The sequence below is a fragment of the Hesperophylax consimilis genome, chromosome 26 (assembly GCF_061612785.1).
Source record: "Hesperophylax consimilis isolate HC1 chromosome 26, BYU_Hcon_1.0, whole genome shotgun sequence".
Lineage (NCBI taxonomy): Eukaryota > Metazoa > Arthropoda > Insecta > Trichoptera > Limnephilidae > Hesperophylax > Hesperophylax consimilis.
Genome location: NC_142861.1, coordinates 29,320,756 through 29,342,056, shown reverse-complemented (window position 1 = coordinate 29,342,056; position 21,301 = coordinate 29,320,756). Strand labels below are relative to the sequence as shown.

General features: G+C 39.3%; 2 protein-coding genes across 3 annotated transcripts in view; one reads left to right on the top strand and one right to left on the bottom strand.

Moving 5' to 3' along the window:
• Positions 1–10,518, top strand: part of LOC149411408 (putative phospholipid-transporting ATPase IIB) — a 33,677-nt gene extending 23,159 nt beyond the window's left edge. For both annotated transcript variants that reach the window (XM_089647065.1, XM_089647067.1), the window contains exons 12-19: positions 1,271–1,441; positions 2,359–2,553; positions 3,809–3,998; positions 4,087–4,262; positions 5,023–5,127; positions 5,336–5,462; positions 5,748–5,951; positions 7,033–10,518. In XM_089647065.1, the coding sequence (XP_089503191.1) occupies positions 1,271–1,441; positions 2,359–2,553; positions 3,809–3,998; positions 4,087–4,262; positions 5,023–5,127; positions 5,336–5,462; positions 5,748–5,951; positions 7,033–7,169 (1,305 nt within the window). In that variant the 3' untranslated portion in view covers positions 7,170–10,518. The remainder of the gene's footprint in view (positions 1–1,270; positions 1,442–2,358; positions 2,554–3,808; positions 3,999–4,086; positions 4,263–5,022; positions 5,128–5,335; positions 5,463–5,747; positions 5,952–7,032) is intronic.
• Positions 10,519–12,228: 1,710 nt separating this feature from the next.
• The window catches only part of LOC149411407 (uncharacterized), a 40,161-nt gene continuing 31,088 nt past the window's right edge, over positions 12,229–21,301 (bottom strand). Inside the window, exons 8-9 of the mRNA XM_089647358.1 lie at positions 15,938–16,005; positions 12,229–15,846 (exon numbers count right to left, since the gene is read on the bottom strand). Coding sequence (XP_089503484.1) covers positions 13,411–15,846; positions 15,938–16,005 — 2,504 coding nt within the window. The 3' untranslated portion in view covers positions 12,229–13,410. The remainder of the gene's footprint in view (positions 15,847–15,937; positions 16,006–21,301) is intronic.

The window sequence follows — 21,301 nt, the reverse complement described above, 5'->3', positions numbered from 1 at the left end:
GGCTAAAGGCAGTATTATTCTATGCTGAACATTTTGAGGCCGTAAAACAAGTAGTTGGGCAATTTGACAGTTCTGAGGCCATTGCAATTCATTCAAGCAAGCTAGCATTTGAAGACGCATCCATTAAACAGAATATCGCCCTCATCTCAACACATTTCCACAAGTTACCAGATACCATAAAAAAATTTGAAACAAAAAACCTTCCTCTAATTAAAGCAATAGAAATACTGGAAACAATGATCGAACTCGCCAACGCCCTTCCTAATTCAATATCAGAAAAGATTCGTAAAAAGTTAGACTCTATTTTGCTTAAAAACCCGAGTCTTGAAGATATGAAGAACATTAATGCCTACATCAACGGCACAGGTCCATACCCTGCCTAAACAGATATCTCCAGAAATGGCGCCAAATTTTAAATTTTGTCCAATGACGTCAGTTGACGTAGAGAGGTCGTTGTCGGCGTACAAATTAATACTGGGTGACAAACGTCACAGATTTGAGCTCGAAAATTTGGAAAAATACTTAGTTGTATATTGTCACAAAAACCATGCATAATTTTAAGAATATTTCGCTGTTTTTGTACGGTCTTTAATTAAAATATAAATGGTTTTTTGATTTTGCATTGTGCATATTTTGGGCAAATCAAGAGTTTTTAGTGCATATTTCGGCCTTTTTTAGTGCATATTTGCATGTATATTTTGGCACTTTGTTAGTGCATATAATCCGATGTCTACTAATTATAAATATACATAATATTGTTATTAATTATAAGATATTCAGATTATTATTATTGGCACACATTATCTAAAATAACACTAAATCTACATGCTAATAAATAACAACTGTTGATTGTTCGTGATGACTAGTATAAAATATTTCTACTTATTAGCCATGTTTTCAGCATATATTCAGAATCAGATATTTGCTGAATTAATATTTTGTCCCATATTTCAGTTTCGATACTTTCGTTAAAGCCAACTCCATACTTGATAAAGAATCATTTTTATTTTTGTCTAACTAACCCAATAGAGGTAATATCCAAAGGCATAATGAAGGTAGAAGGTCTACACTGTAATTGCGGTGCATCGTACCATGCGTGGGCACGATTCCTCAACAGGGGCTCGGCGCCGGGGGTTCAAGGGGAATTTCCTAAACATTTAGATCACGTCCACATCGCTTTTCTTGTGTCTCTTTATTATTTTGCTATAATGTTGCACATATGTATTGGCATTTCAGTATCTATAATATGTTTGTTGTTACCATTTACCAGGAAGAGTACAACCAGGCTCTGGCCAGCAATCACCGCCGCGAGGAGAAGATGCGAGCGTCGCTGCTGGCCCTGCACCGCGGGCTGCAACTCCTGGCCATCACGGGGGTGGAGGACAAGCTGGCCGAAGATGCCGCCGCCACCCTCGAGCTCCTGGCCAGCGCTGGTATCAAGGTAATGCTAACGTTCCCTAATTATGTTATGGTAGGTTTAAATCAAGGGAGTCCAAACTCATCACTTCGCGGCATACAGCACACAACTTTGACCCAATACTCTCATCAAAAGTCAACACAAAACACTTCTTTCATACGGCATCCCCTTACGCAGATGTTTCATATGTCCGTGAAGCTTCACTAAAACACATACATTATCAAAACGTACTTTAAGATGTGATAGCAAGGTTTATATTAACTAACTCAGGACATGTTATTTCATCTTATTCTCTCGACAGAGGCGTTTGTTCTATACAAAGCTCTTTACGGCAGACCTGTGAATACATTATATTAAGGCAAACTGAGTTCTGCATGTTTCTGTAGGCTAATGTGTGGATGCACAGTCCGGTAGGAAACTGTGCAGGTGTGGGGGTCGAGCGCGATTCGGTAATCCTCGGCAATGCTCGTGCATTGATGTGAGTCATTCCGTATCGATTTGCGCGCTCGCGAACAGCATTAAAATTACGCTCATGTTAAGACACTCTCGCACAACTCACAACTCGTTTCATTAAAATTATTTAATTATCCCATCCATCCTCTTAATCCTGCTCAAACACATTATACCCAAGCACAATGGAAAGCTGTAAGACTTCATTGCATTGCACAATCCCCGAATAAAAGAGTTATTATTATTTAATCATTGAAAACAATATTAACAACTCTCAAAAGAAAGATTTGAAACAGAAAGAGTTCTGCCTGAGTCTTCCCAATAATGCGGGACATTAGTATTTCTTCATCCTCTTCTCATTTCCTACAGCTATTTGTGCTTTCCACTAACTAACTAACAGCGTACTGTTAAGATGTACTTCTTCTAGCTCCCTTTGTGAGTGTCACCAAACCATATTAGTCCACAATGCTGAAAGTTTGTTTGCATTGCAGATATGGATGCTGACGGGGGACAAGCCCGAGACGGCCCTGTGCATTGCCAAGTCCCTGCGCCTGGTGTGTCCGGGTGGAGGGGGGGTGTTTGTGTTTGGGCCGTGCAGCAGTCGGGTGGCGGCGCATGCCGAACTGCAGAGGCTGAAGGGTTCGGGGCCCGGGAAGGCGCTCATCATCGGCGGGGATAGTCTGGAGGTATATATATCTACATCCCATCATAGCTACATCCCAAAGTGTGATCTCCTCTGACTGCAGTCCCTCGCCATTCGCCTCCAGTCCCAGAAGGACCAATCCTTCCCGTCCTGCCACAATCCCCTTCCAGCTAATCTATCCGCCTCTTCCTCGGTCTGCCTCTGAGCACATCCACTGGGGTTCCATAGTATAGACAGCCCTGAATTACTTAACCTCACTGAATTGCATATACCCACGTAAGCTATTCGTTCAAATGTATACCTAAGACTGAGCATTTCAAACATTTGTTTGTACCTAGATTACATGAAGTTGGTAATACATTGTTAGACAGATCTATTCAGGCGGATCTATTTAACTGCACGGGAGGTACCTACCTCCAGAAGGCACTTCTTTTCAATCAATATGATCAATTAAATTAACATATATGTCCAGCCCGTCGCAGTGTAACAAGAAGAATTTTACAAGTAGCAAACGACACGTTGGGGCGGGCCATTGCAACGTATTATCTTTACCAAGTAATTTAATAAGAGATATTTACCAAATAATGAGATGACAAAACTGCGATTGCAGCGTCATTGTAACAGATTAGGTTTTCTATAAGAAAGGATTGCATTGTTAAAGAATAAAAGAATGTAAAGTCAGCAATATTTATTAATTAACAACTAGAAACATGAGACTCAATAATGTTAATAAACGGAAATACATAATAACTCAAGGCCGTGTGCCAGGTCGAAGATCGCTAGCAACTAGGAATTTAAGATGTAACATTATGAATTCGCAAAAGTGACATAAAATATCAGGAGATCAACTAACCTGTAATAAAGTATAGGGCGCCATGCGGAGATGATTAATCTCTACAAAATTTAGTAGTAATTTTAAGAAGACAGTGTCCAGTCAAATAAAGGTGAAACTAACTAACGTGGCCGTTTCCGTCCGAGATCCCACGTCCAGTCCTTCCGGAATGTCATCTCCAGCCACTTGCCCGCTTGAAACTGAAGTTCACGTTGCCGGTTATAAACTCATCTCTCTCGCGTTCAAGTCTTCTTCCTTTAATTTTACAACACCAGAGAGGCGTAAACAGTCTAGCGTCGGTGTTGACAGCCAGCTCAGATACCGTAACAGTTCTTTCTTGCAGGTGTGGCAAATATAACTGTTACAGCAGGCTTTGGGACCTACAGAATCTGATGATTGTCTCTTTCTCGATTGTTTTAGAGTTGAACCTTACACCATAAGTTGTTGATTTTGTGTTGTGTTCCAGGGTTGCCTGAAGTGGTACTACGCGGAGCTGGCCCTTCTGGTGTTGGGATGCTCCTCGGTCGTAGTTGCGCGCTGCTCGCCCACGCAGAAGGCGCGCGTCGTAGGACTGCTCAAGACTCACGCCAAGGGCTCCGTTTGTGCCGTGGGCGACGGGGGCAACGATGTGCCCATGATACAGCAGGCCGATATCGGTGAGGGCTCATAGCTAACTCCATTCCATGCCTCGAGTGGCAACACTTTGAACTAGTTAATATATATATACATGTTTATGGTGATCAGGTATCGGACTGGAAGGCAAGGAGGGCCGGGCCGCAGCCCTAGCGGGGGATGTGAGTGCTCGGGAATTCCGCTGCCTGGGGCGCCTCCTCCTGGTTCATGGCCGAAGGTCTCGCCTTCGATCCGCCACGCTCAGCCTCTTTGTGGTGCATAGGGGGCTCATCATATCAACCATGCAGGTATATTTATATAGATATAAAAAAAAAAGTTTATACTTACATATAGCAAAAGATAAAGTGGTACAAATTCATATATAAAATGCATAAAAAGGAGGGAAAGAAGAAAAGTAGTTCTTTTGTTTTTTTTCTATGTTGCGGTCTAGCAATGACGTTACAATATAATATATAGACGTGCTGTAGAAATCTCAAAGTGGCAAGGAAAAAATCTGTCAACTGGAGTGGAGTGGAGTAGAGGTCTGGGCGAAACAGCCAAATCGGTGCTGTCTCCAAGTAAACTATAAAATAGTGTATTCACTCTGTTTATTTATATGGTTGCTGCAAACAACTTACAAATCAGCAGTAAAAACGAGTATCAACAACAATCGCCACCATTTGCCAACTGCCGTTGCTCTATTATGGCACTGCAGTGACTTGATCACTTGACACCTCAAAATCCATTGTGCGCCCAGACGTGTTGTACTCTAGTCGGCCTTGAGGTAGTATTCAACGCAACTTTTGAATACGAAGAGCCGCCCAGTTCTATTGTTTATTTCGTTCATACACAAACATTTTTTTAATGTCTATCTTTGTCAAACATGAACAACGTTTGAATTAAGAATTCTTACTTGCCACATTGTATCTTCATTTTGTGAGTCAATTACAATTCTAAATGTATTGTAACATCTTAGTAAATATTTTATTTGTTTTTAATTTAATTAAGTATGCATATAGTGCCACTTTGTATTATGCTTCATTTATGTTAATAATTTATTTGTTTCAGGCAATATTTTCAACAGTCTTCTACTTATCCTCTGTGTCGCTCTACCAAGGTTTCCTCATGGTGGGATATGGAACAGTGTTCACCAGCATTCCTGTTTTCTCACTGGTAAATAAATATGTTTTGTAGTTTTGTCGCCATTATCAGCTAAAGATTCTTCCTTTTTGAAAAGCATTGTGATAAAGTATAATGTGATGTACCCATCTCCTTCCCTTCCTACTTTCTTTAACCTCACAAGATACCCCAATAGGGAGCACTTAGGACAGCCGCTAGTGTTGCCACAGTTGAGGGGATGATAAGAACATGTTGTTTGCAGGTGTTGGACAAGGATATAAACAGCCGTGATGCCTTGCTATACCCGAAGCTGTACAGAGTTCTGGTGAAAGGGAGAGACTTCAGCTACAAGATGTTCTGGATGTGGGTGGGAATATCCGTATATCAAGGTAACAACAGCTATATGTATTCACCTTTTCACCGCATTCTTCATGTACATAAATACAGTAGAACCCTGTTAATTCGAACCCCGATAATTCGAAAAAACGCCTAATTCGAAATTTACGTGGTATACACCCTTTAAAGTCTAACGTAAAAACATATACATGCAGCGCTGGAGGCACATTGTATTTGCGCATAACGATGTATAGGTTGACTAACTATCACTGTAAAGGATAAACTAATACGCTATTCTGTCTTGGCACAGACTTCATTTCCGTTCATGCTTGTTCCAGGTGGTGTAATAATGTACGGAGCCCTCATCATGTTCGAGGGGGAGTTCATCCACATAGTAGCCATTAGTTTCTCAGCGCTCATCTTCACGGAGCTGGTGATGGTGGCCGTCACCATCCGCACCTGGCACCTCTTCATCGTGCTGGCCGAGGTCTTCAGTGTGGTGGTCTACATCCTGGCGCTGTTCGTGTTTCGGGATTATTTCGGTAAATACATCTCTAAATGTGATTTTCATACATTTATTTATTTTATATGTCTACATAGAAAACGGTTGATTAATTACAGTGATGTGGTATGATATTTAGTAATTACCGGATGACGCGTGTGTGTGTTGAACAGTTTATATGATTGATGTGTAGTTCCTTTTAAATATGGGCAGCGAATTATGAATGTTAGAGTTTAGTCAAATATTATTGAAGAAATAAAGGGCACGGTTAATTGGTGAATTGGATGTTATTGTTTAAAGTTCTATGTATAAATGTTAATAATACATGATAATAATGGACCATGAACCATTGTTATACTAGTCCCAGCGAGAGATTGTAGTAACGTCATTAACGCCTTTTCCTTCTCGCGCGTCTTGTTTGGAAACTTAAAAGACAGAAGATAATAGAACAATGATGTCACTTACAACCTCTCCCCGAGACTAGTATAGTGTGAAACCGCAAAGTTTAATTAAGTGTGGATGGGAATGGGGAAGTTAATGAGGCTACCAGAACAATATATAGAGTATCTACCACTCAAATTATGCAATTGATTCTGTTTTGTAACTTTTAATGTGATCCCAACCATCCTCTCACCCATCTCCTTACCCTCCCCACTTCCTTTCAGCCTCGTAACATATCAATAAATTAGGATTGCCATGGTCCTGTAGCAAAACGCTACTGATAGTACGGGCCACACGCGACTTGCAGCCAAAACACGCCGGCCTTCCAGAACTGTCGGGACCGCTCTACAAGGCACCGCGCCTATATAAATGCCGCACCAGTCAGTCAACAACTCGCCCTCTTATCGACTACTTACGACTTATTCGCGACCTACACCGCGCCCGTCGTTCAAAACCGACTTACCTCCGCCCGCACAGAGTCGAGCATCGGCCTAGAGGAATAGTGGACAACAACATCACCAAGCCGCCGTCTGAATGGCACAGACCTCATCGCTTTCTCCAGACTTGGCCACCATTCATCTCCACCACCCGCGGTTTCGAGCATCGGCCTGCACGACGTCGAGCACAGATCTGCATCCCGACGTGGTATTCTATATTTTTCATATATTATGTATTTTCAGATACTGACTTCATAAAGACCTTCGACTTTATGTGGAAAGTGGTGGTAATTACACTGGTCTCCTGTCTGCCACTCTACATCCTCAAGATCATCCACAAGCGCCTGCAGATGCGGAGACGTGTCAAACTGCCCTTATGATATTACTCGCGACGCGTACAAACCATAGGTCCCAATGATAGATAAGCTCTCTTAGAATATTTACAAATACATATTTTATCCAATATACGACTGATGCGTGTTATTTCATAGCCGAGTTGTGTTGATGTTTCAAATGATATATCATTGAATTGTATACACATATATAAGCATTGATGCTTCGATAGAGCACTGTTATATACCTATTGTGTATGTGGTTATTAAAACTGAAATATTATGTTCTATGTCACGTTACATGGATTAACCCCCCCGGGCCTCGACAAAATAATATCTATTTCTGTTATGAATGTCATCAAATATTCCCGCTTGACATTCAATTCCAAATAGATTCACCGCTTTTGAACATATTTCATAACAAAATATTGTTTTTGAATGCAGATCAGAGAATTCAGATTTTAATATTACAAATCAACACATGCAATTAAAAATTGAATGCAAACATAGATAAAGGTTTTAAAGTAGCTTACCGATTGGCTTTTATTGTGTAAACTGTAATCACCAATTTACACAAAATTAAAAAACATATTTAATTAGATAAAGGTTATTGACATTTTACTTTTTTTCATTTTATGTATAAATATTTATTAAAAAAATTTGCACGCCTTGACACATATTTCTTAAATGCTTGTTGTTTCATAGAATTATTTAGAATTTTTTGGAAACATCTATGGTAAATGTTTAAATGCTAATGCAAATCGTGGTGTTCTCTCTTTCTAACACAGTTTAAATCATATGATTATCTCATCATGATACAAAATGAGATTTGTATCATTTTATGAGATCGTGTCAGGCTGGGAGAAATATCTCCCAAAAAGACAATGGATTACGTAGATGAAAATGTCTGCAAAAAAGCACTGCTTTAATATATTTTTAAAAGCAGGATAATCAAAACTATACTTTAATATTTTACAAGTTTTAATCTCAGAACTCAACTTTCATTGAATTTGTAATAATTGTGAATTACTGTGCAAAATAATACAAATAAAATATTATTGAGTACAGCGAAGAAGGGATCTATTGGCCAACTAAACTGTTGCTAGTTTATAAAAAGATCTAATAAGAAGGGGAGGGGGTGGGGGGAGGGGTGTAAAGATCTAACCCTTAAATTGTTCTCAGGATGAACAAGAGGTTATGTTAAGTTTGGCTCTTGTAAAACACAACAATTCTATTTTCAGTATCTTTTGTGAGATTTTATATCTTTGTGACGGTGATAAGAATAATAATTTTTAACCACCATTGAAATGTTATTGATTCGTGATATAGAATATAATCCTATTTATAAAGTGTCAAAGATGTTTTCTTTTAAATGACAATGTTCTTATTTTGTGTGTGTATTTTGTTTAGTTTGATTTTATTTGTTTACAAAGCTTTTTATAATATGCGCAAGTTTCCTTGGTTAGTTTCCCCCTGAAGAAATGCATAACTATCAAAGGTCATTCTATGAAATAGAAATAATTAGTTTTTTTTAAAATATATATACACCCTTGATGTCCTTGTGACATCGCGGTCATTTTAGCGAGCATTGAAAAACTTTGCAACTATTAAAACTAACAATAAAAACACACATAAATATGCTGGTGTTTAAGTTAAAATATAATTATTAATTTAAAAAAATTGACTGGAGTTCCTTATGTAGCAAATTTTTTTTCAGTCTCTTTTTTAGGCCGCATTGGCGAAATGGCTAAAACAACCCAACTAATTATTTTTCTTATATTATTGTGCAGAATCGTCTCCCAAAGTTATTGCATTTTGATATGGAACAGCTTGCAAAAGATTGCACGTAGCGCTTTATGGTACCACTACACTGAAGCCGACTTCCAACTCCAAACATCGGGTTCCATAACTTGCATTGATTACCTGCGGAGCGCAGGGCTGGTTGGCGAGTCGGGCCAACTCCTTTGATTCCGGACAGGCTTACCGCCTCCGGAGCGATCCCGGTCCAACTCTAACTCCAACACACAAACTACTCATCTACACAATCGTCCAAATGTTCGGAGTTCGCCTCAGTGTAGTGGTACCGTTACAGTTTCAGACAATCGTATTGTTTTTTACTATATAAAAAATATTAGTCATTGAGAAAACACAAGGTGAAACTTCATGTGGTAAAAATAATGTAGAAATAAACCAAAAATGTATGTATTTCAACTCAACCATTTATATTCTAAAAAAAATCAATATAAATCATACAATTATATAATAGAAAAATTCGTCAGAATGATAAGTCGATTCCTAAAGTGATTATGTAATCAAATTGGGCGAAGAAAAACGAAAGTCAACGTAATATTTTTTTTAAACGTGAAATATAGAGTTGTGTTCATAATTTCCATTTTATTTTATTTTTTAATCAGTATTTTTGTGGGCACCGTGTTAGGTTAAGTTTTCAGTAGTTTGTTGGAACTCTGCCACAGTATGTTCACAAATCCTGTCCTGTGGTTAAGTTCGTGACACAAAGAAGAACCTTGTGTTTTCTTAAACAATTAATTATAAAATTGGTGTTTAGTTAACCCTTTGTACTCCAAATTAATTTTTTATATGGGTATTCCAGCAACTCCATAGAGTGTCATGTAAAAATATGAGGAAAAATTATGATATTTTTAGAAAATTAGAAAACAATGTTTTTTGGTAAGGCAGTAAATAAAATTATGGAAGTTATGTTATATATCTATTATTATTCTAATCTTTATAATTTTTTAACGTGTGGTATTTTAGAAAGCAGTTGCCCAAATGCATGCGTAGCTTGTTAGGGCATGTGTCACAGTACACACTGGTTTCCACCTTGTACTGCCCTTTTGGAGCAGAGCACCCAGTCCCGCTTGTGACCTTTTCTTAAAATATGGACTTTTCCATTGCGCCTGGTCTCTGATGGAGTGAGAATATTTATTGCCCAGTAAAAAATATTAAAATAAAATGAAAGAGTAGTTATTGTTGTGTATGAAAAGCAGAGCAAAAAGCACAACCAATCATAAGTGGGTACCGAATACAACTGAATAGAATCGTGTAACAATAAAATGTATACCCATTGTTTATGTCGCAGTTGTTAGAATGTTTCCTATGTCGGAGTACAGAGTTAATAAAGGAGGTGTTTTATTAAATTAATACATATTGTCATATATTATGCAATTCCATTAGATCTTATAAATGTATTTTAAGTATAATATTGTCCACATCATTTTACCCTTAACAAGATTTATTTCTCTATGATATTGTGAATGTAAATCTACTCTTTTGTCTCAAAATCTCATTTTATACTTTTTGTGATATTTTATGTATTTTTAATATTTGACTTTAAAATCTTCATTGGAAATGTAAAATTTGAATTCTACTGTTTAGTCTATGCTTATTTTCTATTGTAATATATGTACATATATTATATTATAAAATGAAATATACCTGTATATGTATCGTATTAAACCATGTTATAAAGTTTGTTAATAATCATGACAGACCTAGTCGTCTAATTCAATCAGTTCATTTCTTGTAACAAGTACCTATGATTTTTACAAAATACAAACACTTTTTCATTATTTTATTAGTACATACATGTTAGTTGTGAATGTGTAAATCGATTTATAAATCCGCCATTCCCTTTAATTATAATTATAATGATTGAGATTTATTATTGTGTTTTATTTGGCATGTTAAGCCAATTTTCTCTGTTATTGCAATAAATTAACAAAGTTTAGTTCAAATGTCACTTTTATTTATTTACTAGAATAATAATAACCAAAAGCAATTGAAATAAAAATAATTTTCTGCCAAAAACTATTATATTATACGTAGGTACTTTATGGCTTGTCTTAATTCTTCAAATAAACCGTTCCAATTTCGAAATGACACTTAAATTCAAAGCAAATTTGAGTTCATTGAACCAAATTTCATGCAGGACCAACTAACGCACAGCACAATTTTTATAGGTAGGTACCTACTTTATCGCTTCTTTGTATTCTTCACACAATCAGTTCCAATTTTGAAAGAATATTTGAGTTCATTGAACTAAGTTTCACAAAAGACTAACCCACAGCAAAGTCAATCTAAATTAGTATTTTTGATAGACCGTTGCTAGGTCGATGACTCTTTGTGAATGGCGGGCGATAGAATAATAATATTAGGAGTCCATCTAGTACAGTGATACTCAACCTTTTTCTTCTGCGGGCCACATTCATATGATTGTAAAGCTACGCGGGCCGCAACACTATACTGGTCGGTGTTGCCAAAACGGTGTGAGCTTGATTCCCCCTTTTATTATTCGTGTGCAGTAATATAATATAGATAGTATATTATACTTATACTATCCTCTTCGGGTTTCAATGTCTGTACATCAAAGTCGCAATTAATCTCAAATTAACGTGATATAGAATGCCAGATTTTGTAAATGTTCCTGATATTAAATGTATCGAGGGCCGCACAAAATAGCTCGGCGGGCCGCATGCGGCCCGCCGAGCCGCAGGTTGAGTATGACTGATCTAGTATATATTTTAGTTTGCTAGGAGCATATTTTAAGGTACAAAAATCCCAGGAAAAGAAAGTATGTTTTGAGACTGTCGACAGGCAAGGCTGGTTGCACAAGTGGTTAATAGTCTCCTCAAATGTTTTTGCCTGTATGTTAGCATGGTGACAGCTATTTTGCCTTCAACACATTGCAGGACACACTTGAAGTGTCAACAGTCTCCCAAGATATTTGTCTTCATTTTTTAATACTTGACAGCAATTTAACCTTCCTTACATTTTTATTTGTAGAGGACATTCCCAAACAGCGGCGGCTCGTGACTTTAGGCACTAATATTTAAAAAATGGCATTATTGATGTTGTATCCATAAACCTGTTTTTCTTTAAAATTCAATTTTTGTGCGAGATTTCAGGAAATCGGGTCAAACTGAAATTTCCTAAAAATCTTAATGCATAAAATCGAATTTTCAAAAAAAAATTGTTATGGACGAAACAACATCAATAATGTCGAAATTATTCAAGCTGATAACACTCAAAAGTCGTGAGTATAAGGTATAGAAATAAATAACAATAATAAAAAAGACTTAACAATAAATATTTTATTCAAAACTTTTATTATAAATAATTAACTTTATAATATGACAAACAGAAATCAATAATAGTGATAATTATTTTAACAAGTAGACTTTTAGAAATTAGAAATTTATTATAATATACAGTCACATTCAACATTCATATAAAACAATCCCAGACCTTTATCTGTTATCTGTTGTGATGGACTGAGACGACTCTACAGTAAAATGTCAAAAAATAAACATCACCGGGACGGCGATAAATGACTAATTGCTTTAACAAACGATACCTTACCAATTAGCGGGTCGACTAATTGCCTTTGGACACGTCGGCTGACGTTTTCATTTCCTTTTCCAATGCGCAAATCCAATTGAGTTCACGGTCTGTAAGAACATTACCGTTGTATATTGATGTTACAAAAGGAATGTAGGAACAATCTATTGGCTCAACGTGTTCAAAGGGTAGCCACGATCGTTTGTTAAAGAAATTAACTATAGCAAGCTTTGTCCTGGTCAGGGGAACATAGATATATCTTTCTATATAAAGCAGCAGTCTTCAATATGAAGCTTGCTGTACTAGCGATGGGGTATTGTCAGGTTGGTCACCCTGCACCGATGTTGAAATGTTACGAATGGTACCAACTTGAGGGGATATTCAGTCACTGGCAGTCAACCAACCAAAAGAGAATTGACTTTACTAATTTCGTTCACCTTTTAATAGTTATTTGTACACTTTGACTTAAGATTAATAAAAATATACAATAGTTTTGTGGTGCTTTCATTATAGTTACAACATATTGTAAAACAATGACTTTGTCTTATATTAAAAATATAATGTTTTACAAAATATAGACATTTATTATATTATGTTCGTTACAACACTAGAGATACATATCACATAAGTTAGGTTCTTGACAAACTTAACATGGGGCTGTAGAGGGGAGGGGTTTGTTTGCGTGTTCAGTTTGTTTGTTTGTTTGTTTGTTTGTTTGTTTGTCCGGAGCTGCCTTTACTAGCTACTGTGAGATAGGCATCTGAGAAGGATACTGCAAACTGCAAGCAACATCGCATACAATCTCTCAAACATGCAACATCCAATTTGAAAACTATTTGTATCACATACTTCACTGGGGAGTACGTACATAGCTAGGCACCATGACGCATGCTGACGTAGCGTGCTTCAATCTTATCCTATCTTAGTCTAATTACATGTCGTAGAAATCTGCATTTCTCAGGTCGGCCAGCAGGTCGCTCTCGGGCAGGCCCCCTTGCTCCGACAGAGGGCAGTCCTCGGAGAAGGCGAGGGGCAGCGGGGACCCTCCTAGGGCCCCCCTCTCCAGGGAGTTCCCGTTGATGAGGAAGTCCCGGTTGCTGTAGGAGAAGCAAGCGCGTTCCTCCGGGGTGCAGGGGACAGAGCGGGAGCCCTCCCCCTCGCGCAGACACAGCGGGGCTGGGCGGCGTGGGGCGGGGGTGCCCGGCACTGATCTAGCGCCCTCCCCACCTCCCAGAAGATCTCCGAGGTTGTCCATCACCGCCGCACTCAGCAACATCTCTTCCCCCCGCTGGGCCGCACCCACCTCTCCTTCAACTGTCATGCCGTCAAACGATAGCTCATTGCAAATCTTGTGAAAATTCTCCGTGTCCAGCTCCGACTTCGAAATGGAGTCGCAAGTCTCATTGAAGCTGCCAAAGTCACAGAAGTCTCCCGGGGTGGGTGTGGGGGGCACGGAACCGCAAGGCGTGTTGTTGTACGAGGCAAACGGCGCAGCGGGTAACAGGAGATTGGGTGGACCGAAGTAGGGCGCTCCATCCGCCAGGGGCACCGATTGGGAACGTCCGCTTTCTGGGAAGAACTGGCTCACCTCGCGAGACAGCGGGTCTGCTGAAAGCGGCGGACAGCGATCGGCACTGAAATAATTTGGAGTTGCGTCCTGCAGAAAGGAACGTAGCACACCGCCACCCGAGGGAGGTTGCTCCACAAAACTAGGTCGGTATTTGGTGGCTAAGATAGTCGGTGAGGGAGGAGCGGACATGGGAAAAGAGCGCTGAGAGCAGTTTGCAGAGGGTACAGCGAAAGGTCCTGTGTCTCTCCGAAGTTGCAGCTGAGGGTGGCGACGGCGGCGGCCCTGTTGCGGGGTGCTGCGGGGGCTCACAAAGGGCGAGGCTGTCGGAGAAATGGGCACAAAGCTGAAACGCTGCGGAGATCCCCTTTCTTCTTCTTCTCCACCGGTTGGAATGGGGATGGGCCCTGCGGGACCACCCTCACTTTCTCCGTTATAACCAGGGCAGGAGGGAACTCGCAGGTTTTTCTGCAGATACTCTCTCATCTTGGACACACTGTCCTTATCTTCTCCCGTGTTGTTTGGATCTAAAAAACCTCCCTGAGAAGGTAGAGCAGGATGCAACTGAGTGTCGGTCGGTCCGAGCTGGGTGTAATCCTGACCTCCACTTTCATTAGAAGATTTCTTGTCTTCCGTCCCTCGATCCCCTTGCAAGTTGTCCTTGAGGTTACCATAATTGAGAGGACTGTCTAAATTCTGCGGCAAATATTTGATGAGTTCTTCCTCGTGTTCCTGACTGTTTCCTTCGTTGAGGTAGTCATCCAAGGCGTGTTTGTCTAAACTGCAGATGCTGATGACGCGCTCCCGATTGAGAATCTGCGAGTGGTGTTCAGCGCAGATGATGCCGCTCCGGTTAATATTATCTGTGAGACTAGAGCAGGAGTCGTGAGAGCACTGGGGAAGCCCGGGCGGGCCGGGAGGTCCCGTGAGAGGCGGCGGAGGGCCGGGCGGCACAGCAGGAGGCCGGCGCCGCGTGTACTTGGCCTTGCTGAGCGACTTCTTGCGGGGGCGGCCGCGTTGCGCGGGACGCGGGATCACCGGCTGCCCGTTATCATTCAACACGGGTGGTAAAGACATTTTCTTGTTTTTTTTCACTGTGGCGGGTTCCTTCCTCGGTGGCTCAGGCTCTGTAGGAAGATCAGATGGTAACCTGCTCAAGGGCAGGGTACTCGCATGAGGGAAGTAGTTCTGAGGCGGAGGATAAATATCTTCTCTCAAGGGTTCTGTCATGAGGTTGGAATCAGGAGGCGGGCCTTGATTTTGGTCCCCGTAGGAAGGGAGAGAGGGGTAGAGCTGCTGCGGGGGTTCGGGCTCTCGCTTGGGGGGCTCAGCCTCGGCCATGAAGCGATTGATGCCCTTGCCCCCAAAGCTCTCGGTGGCTCTCATCTTCTTGGGCAGGTACTGGTTGGTCCCGGGCGACAGAGGAGCGGGGGGCGGTGGAGGAACCCGCGCCTGCGGAGAGTAATCCCGGGGAGCGTTGAGTTCATTATTATAAGTTTCGAGGATCATCTTTTTGCCGGGCAGAGGTAAGCGCCGCGGAGGGGGATGTACAGGGAGGTATCCCCTCTGAGCACTGAGGTTGATGGGTTGGTTTGGCGGGGGCGGCGGCGGCGGTGGCTGGTAGTGAGATAGGGGAGGGGGTGGGGGGTAGTAGGTGGGGTAGTGGGTGAGAGGGGGAGCGGGGGGAGGGTAGTGCTCGCTCTTGATGTGCGTCTCCATCTCCTCCTCCTGTTCCCTCTCCAGATCCTGGTGGCTGCGCTTCCCAGGGCGCACCTTACCGGGAGAGAGACTCGGCTGGGCCTGAAGGAAAATATTACATATTAATGTACTAATAATGACTTGTACATTTGATAAGAAAAAGAAGAATGGTAAGTAAAGAGGTAAAGGGCACCTGAATCTTCCTTTTGAGCTCCTTAATGACCCCTCGCTGGTGCGGGCAGCAGTCTCCCTCACCGCTTTCTGCAAACAAATTTATTTATTTATCTATTCACCTATACATACAGTTTATAGGTATACATATTGACATTGGGTGCAAGTAATACTGATAGATGTTCCATATATAAAACCTGGTAGTAGAATGAAATGTGATATGCAACTGTATGTATATACATGATTGAAGATTAGGTAGTAATGTTCAGTGAACACCTCACTCGGAGAACCTGTGCCGAGGTGTTGCCGTCATAGATGGAAACACAATATCCTCCTTGGGAATCCCCGCCGTAGTTCCATGCATTTATTTATTGGCTCGCCAACAGAATACATCACATAATTTTAACAGTAATTTACATTTATTAATTGGTTTATAGATGAGCACAACATTCATCTAAATATTCTTTGTGTAATACAGTAGAACCTCGTTAATTCGAAATCCACGGGACATCAAAAATCAAATTTCGAATTAACGAATTCCCACGTAATTCGAAATTTTATGAAAAAAAAAAAAAAAAAATACGCCGAAAATCGATTTCCTCGGCCGCCTCTTCAAATCCGAGTGGTATTTTAGTTGTAAATTCGTATTACTACCAATTATTTCTTTATTTTCGCGGCCCATTACCGTCGCGGCGGGCCCTTTAAATTCAGATATTCACAATAAATTCGTAAAAATGCTATATATTTACGCGTAAATCGATATTTCGCTGCCGATTTCGGTCGCCGCTGGCTCTTCAAAATTCAGATATTCGAAATAAATTCGCAAAAATACGATATATTTCCGCGTAAAACGAGAATTCGCGGCCGTATTCCATCGCCGCTGGCTCTTCAAAATTCAGATTTTCGAAATAAATTCGCAAAAATACGATATATTTCCGTGTAAATCGAGAATGCGCGGCCGATTTCCGTCGCGGCCGACCCTTTAAATTCAGATATTTGATGTAAATTCGTAAAAATATGATATATTTCCGCGTAAATCGAATTTTTCGGCCGATTTCCGTCGCTCCGTATTTAACTCGGATATTCGAAGTAAGGTTGGTAAAAATACGATATATTTCCGCGTAAATTGAAATTTCGTGTCCGATTTCTGTCACGGCGGGCCCTTTAAAATTCAGATATTCGAAATAAATTCGTAAAAATACGATACATTTACGCGTAAATCGAAATTTCGCGGCCGACTTTTAGATTCAGATTTACGAAATACATATTATGATTTATTTTCGCAAAAATCAAATTTTTTCGAATTACACGAACAAATTTTCGTGTGCGGACAAAAATAAATTTCGAATTACGAATTAACGAATTTCGAATTAAAAAAAATTTTGTATTAAAAAAATTTTCTGCGGAAATTTTTTTGGCGAAAATTTCGAATTACGCATTTTTTCGAATTATCGGGGTTCGAATCAACGGGGTTCTACTGTAGTAATAGGTTAGGTACAGTAATAATAAATATTCTTAATAGCGAAGTGGCGTTGAGTGGGCAAGTTAGGTATTGGTATAGTCAGGCAGTTGTGTAGTGGTCCGTGATGAAGGATTCAAAGACTATGCTATTAATATATTGTTTTGATTTTACAAGACTCGGTGTCTTTGGTTTCCCTGGTGGGGGTATTAATAGTACAGAAGATACAATGTTGCATCAGCATCATTTTGTAATCATGGTTTTGTGGATGGCCATTAGGCAGGATATTAATATTGAGGTCACCGGCTGGAGAAGCAGTCGATTTAAAATTAGTGTACGTTTGACTTGCAATGTGCTGATTCATCATTATTAAAAATTCTACTCTCTTGAGAGCTGGTTGACATATTATAATCTCCTAGTGCGAATTCAAATATATTATTGTGCTGATTGAAGATCAAGGAGCGAAACTCATTGCGAGTGGTATTCTCTGGTGAGTCTTTCTGTGTATATGTATTTTGGTGGCTGGTTTATAAGTTGTTGCTTCTCCTGCAGAGTGAATTCAATAATCAATCCATTTTTTTCATAGGGAATTAAAATATTCCCTGATGGTCTGTGCTATTTACAAGCCAGATTATCACCACCGGCTATTATAATGTTTTTGAAGAAGTTTAGTTTACTTAGATGAGTATTGAGGGAAGATATGATTGGTGCAATGTCATGAGTGGATGGTGATCTGTATATTGCAAGTATGCATGTTTCCTGGTTGACGACTATTTATAAAAAGTGTTATGAAAATATCTAGAAACATAACAATTATAATTAGGTACTAATTATTATTTTGATTTTTGTCTATGGTTATTTTGACAGCCATAAAATCGGCGCAAAATAACAGGAAAGGGTTATTCTTGCAAGGTTCCACACTTTTCCAACGGAGCCCAGTTGGGCGAGGACTCAGTTGAAACGTCAGGTGCCAAGTTTATATGGAGCAATTTAAAAAACCGTTCGGAGCAAGTACGCGACGAATCTTAAAAGTAAAATCAGGCATCCGATCCTGAGATACGCGGAGTAATGGTTAAATGTAAAAAAAACCCGCGCCGAAATACGCGCAATGTCGGTCGACAATTTTAAAACCCGCGTGAATTAAACGAGTGCCAAAGTGCACCGGGCCGCGTGTTCCGTTTGGGATGTAATCCACGTTTAAAGAGACAATCCTCTCTCGCTTCGTACATGCAAACCTTGAGTACGCTGAGGAATACTAGATCGTTCGGATGAGTATTGTATTTGGGTGCGTGAACGCCGCCTACCGCCATTCACACGCGCGCCTTGAAAGGATCCGTAATAATCGGGTGGATGGACACTGGAGACTGGTTTCCTGGCTGGAGACTGGACGAGAGGCGGAGCTGGTGGGCCGGTCGCCCGCGCCGAAGCAGACGTTCCCCTGGGAGGAAGGCATCTCCACTCATCCGCGTTTAGATAGTTAGATAGGATAGAATCGGTCTGATAGGGGGTAAGTCTTTTAAAACCCCTTGCTTAATGTTTACCCTGTTATCATGAAATAGAGTTCAACTTATATGTACAGAAACTTGTCTTTTACTCTGATTTACTTGTGAATAAGCCCCATATGCCCACCACCCTGAGAAGGGTTCTTATGTCTCACCGCAGAGCTCGGCATATCTTGCCCCCGGCAAGATTTGGCGTCCAAAGGTTCCACATCGGAACCAAAGCCGACCACTGTGATGATGACCAATCCTTATATGCACCCATTTAACAAGAGGTGTTGACCGGCTACTACCCCTAGCCTCACAAAGTAGGTACAACCCCACTCACCAGCTTATCAAATGGCGCTCCAATGTTTTGGTCCCGAAATAGCTTATTCACGGGTAAATCGGCTTGTTATAAATTATCATGTTAGATTCCATGTGTGAGCATCCATCTACTACATAATATGCCAAGTGTCATAACCTCAATTTATTTATCATTGACAATAAATAATGCTCAGAGAAAAACATACGGTCATAGACAGTTTAATAGGTACTTTGAAACCTATTTATTTAATTATTGCTAGCAAAATTATCTATGATAATTATTTCGTCAAATTTTATCTATTGATCGAAATCAACTGTGGTATTTTACTGTCAAATATTTTACACAAACAATTTGTTCCTAGCACGAATAAGTACCTACATAATTGTCTCAACCAATTAACAAACTGTACGTTTTTGTCTGACATGTGGAAGTCAATGTAGGTAATTAAACTCGATTATTAAGTAACTACAAATGTCTGTTAGTATTGAATGATTATTTCATTTCGTACTTTTAAATACTAACGTACTTTTAAATACTAACGTGACACGAAATTATTATTATTATATTTTAGCTGTCACAAATATTTTATCGTCGGTTGTTTAAAATCAAATGTCAAATTTGTTAATAGACGAAGTAGCATGCGGTCGTCTACTTACTTAAATTTTAAAAAACGGGTTTGGAAACGAAATACTTTGAATAAATCGTTACATATTATTTTTCTTTCAAAAATTGACTACCAAAAGTTAAGTCATTGAATAGTAAATTATCTGTATACTTAGATGTGAATTATCTTTGTAATTATTAAAAACATAAGGGCAGGGTTGCCACCAAAATTTTGTTTTAAATTGAAATCAAGGTTGTCTCAAATCAATAAAAAATAAACAATTTTCTTTTTTCAAAATAAATCAGGGTTGCCACCAATTTTTTTTTTTAAATTGAAATCAAGGTTGTCCCAAATCAATAAAAAATAAAAAAATAAATTCTTTTTCAAAATAAATCAGGGTTGCCACAAAGTTGAAAGTTTATTCAACTTAAAATATTTATAAATTTTTTTTTTTAAAAATCAGGGTTGTCAAAAAAAAAAAATTTTTTTTTAAGAGATTTTTTTTTTCTTCTTTTTTTAAAATTTATTTTCCATCCCCGCGCATAACTATCATCATGTCTGGGCCAATAGAGAACGTCAACGGGAAATCAAAGGATGATTTAAGTATAGAATTAACTACAAGGAATTTAATACCGGCTAACACGTTAGAAGAAATGCGTCTTCAGGCTAGAAACCATAATAAATCTTTAAAAGTAGCTCAAATCGTAAAACAAGTTGAAGACAATACAAATACAGATGAGGACAGTGACTCCAGTGCCAAGGTCATCAAATATACTAAGATCATTTATAATGAATCGCATGCTCCGACAGTCACTATTAATAATTGGAATATTAAATTCAACGGTTCAACTTGTGTTAGGGAATTTATTCAACAAATCGATGAGAAATGTAGGACAAGGAACGTCAAACATGAAGATATTGTTAGATGTTTCCCGGATATTTTAGAAGGCCTAGCTCTATTATGGTTTAGATCCATTTTTACCCCTGACCTAACCTGGGATAACCTGAAATTACTCTTGATCAGACAATTCGAAGGTAGCAATAGACAGATAGCACTTAAAATAGATCTGTTCAATATGAAGCAATCGACTGGAATGTCGGCTTTTGAATTTATTCTTAGAATGAAGGCGCATAACAATATGCTCGACTCTAAATTATCGGATAGTGAGTTGCTCCAATTAGCAATGAGAGCCTTGTTACCTATGTACACCACCTTACTCGCATCTCGGGAAATAAATACCTTCGAATAGTTGAATGATGCAACAAAAAAATTCGAATCATTCTCAACATCCGATACAGTAAAGCAACCTACTCCTTCGTCTTCTTACGCAAGCAAGGTCTTTCCAAATGATAATTCGAAATTCAATAGACAACATTACAATAAATATTCTAATAATAATGTTTAAGAACAATCAAGATCCTCCTTTATATAATAATAGATATTATAACCGATCGACAAATAACAACCAAACTAATTTTGGTCATAATACAAATCCTGCAAAACAGTACCAACAGGG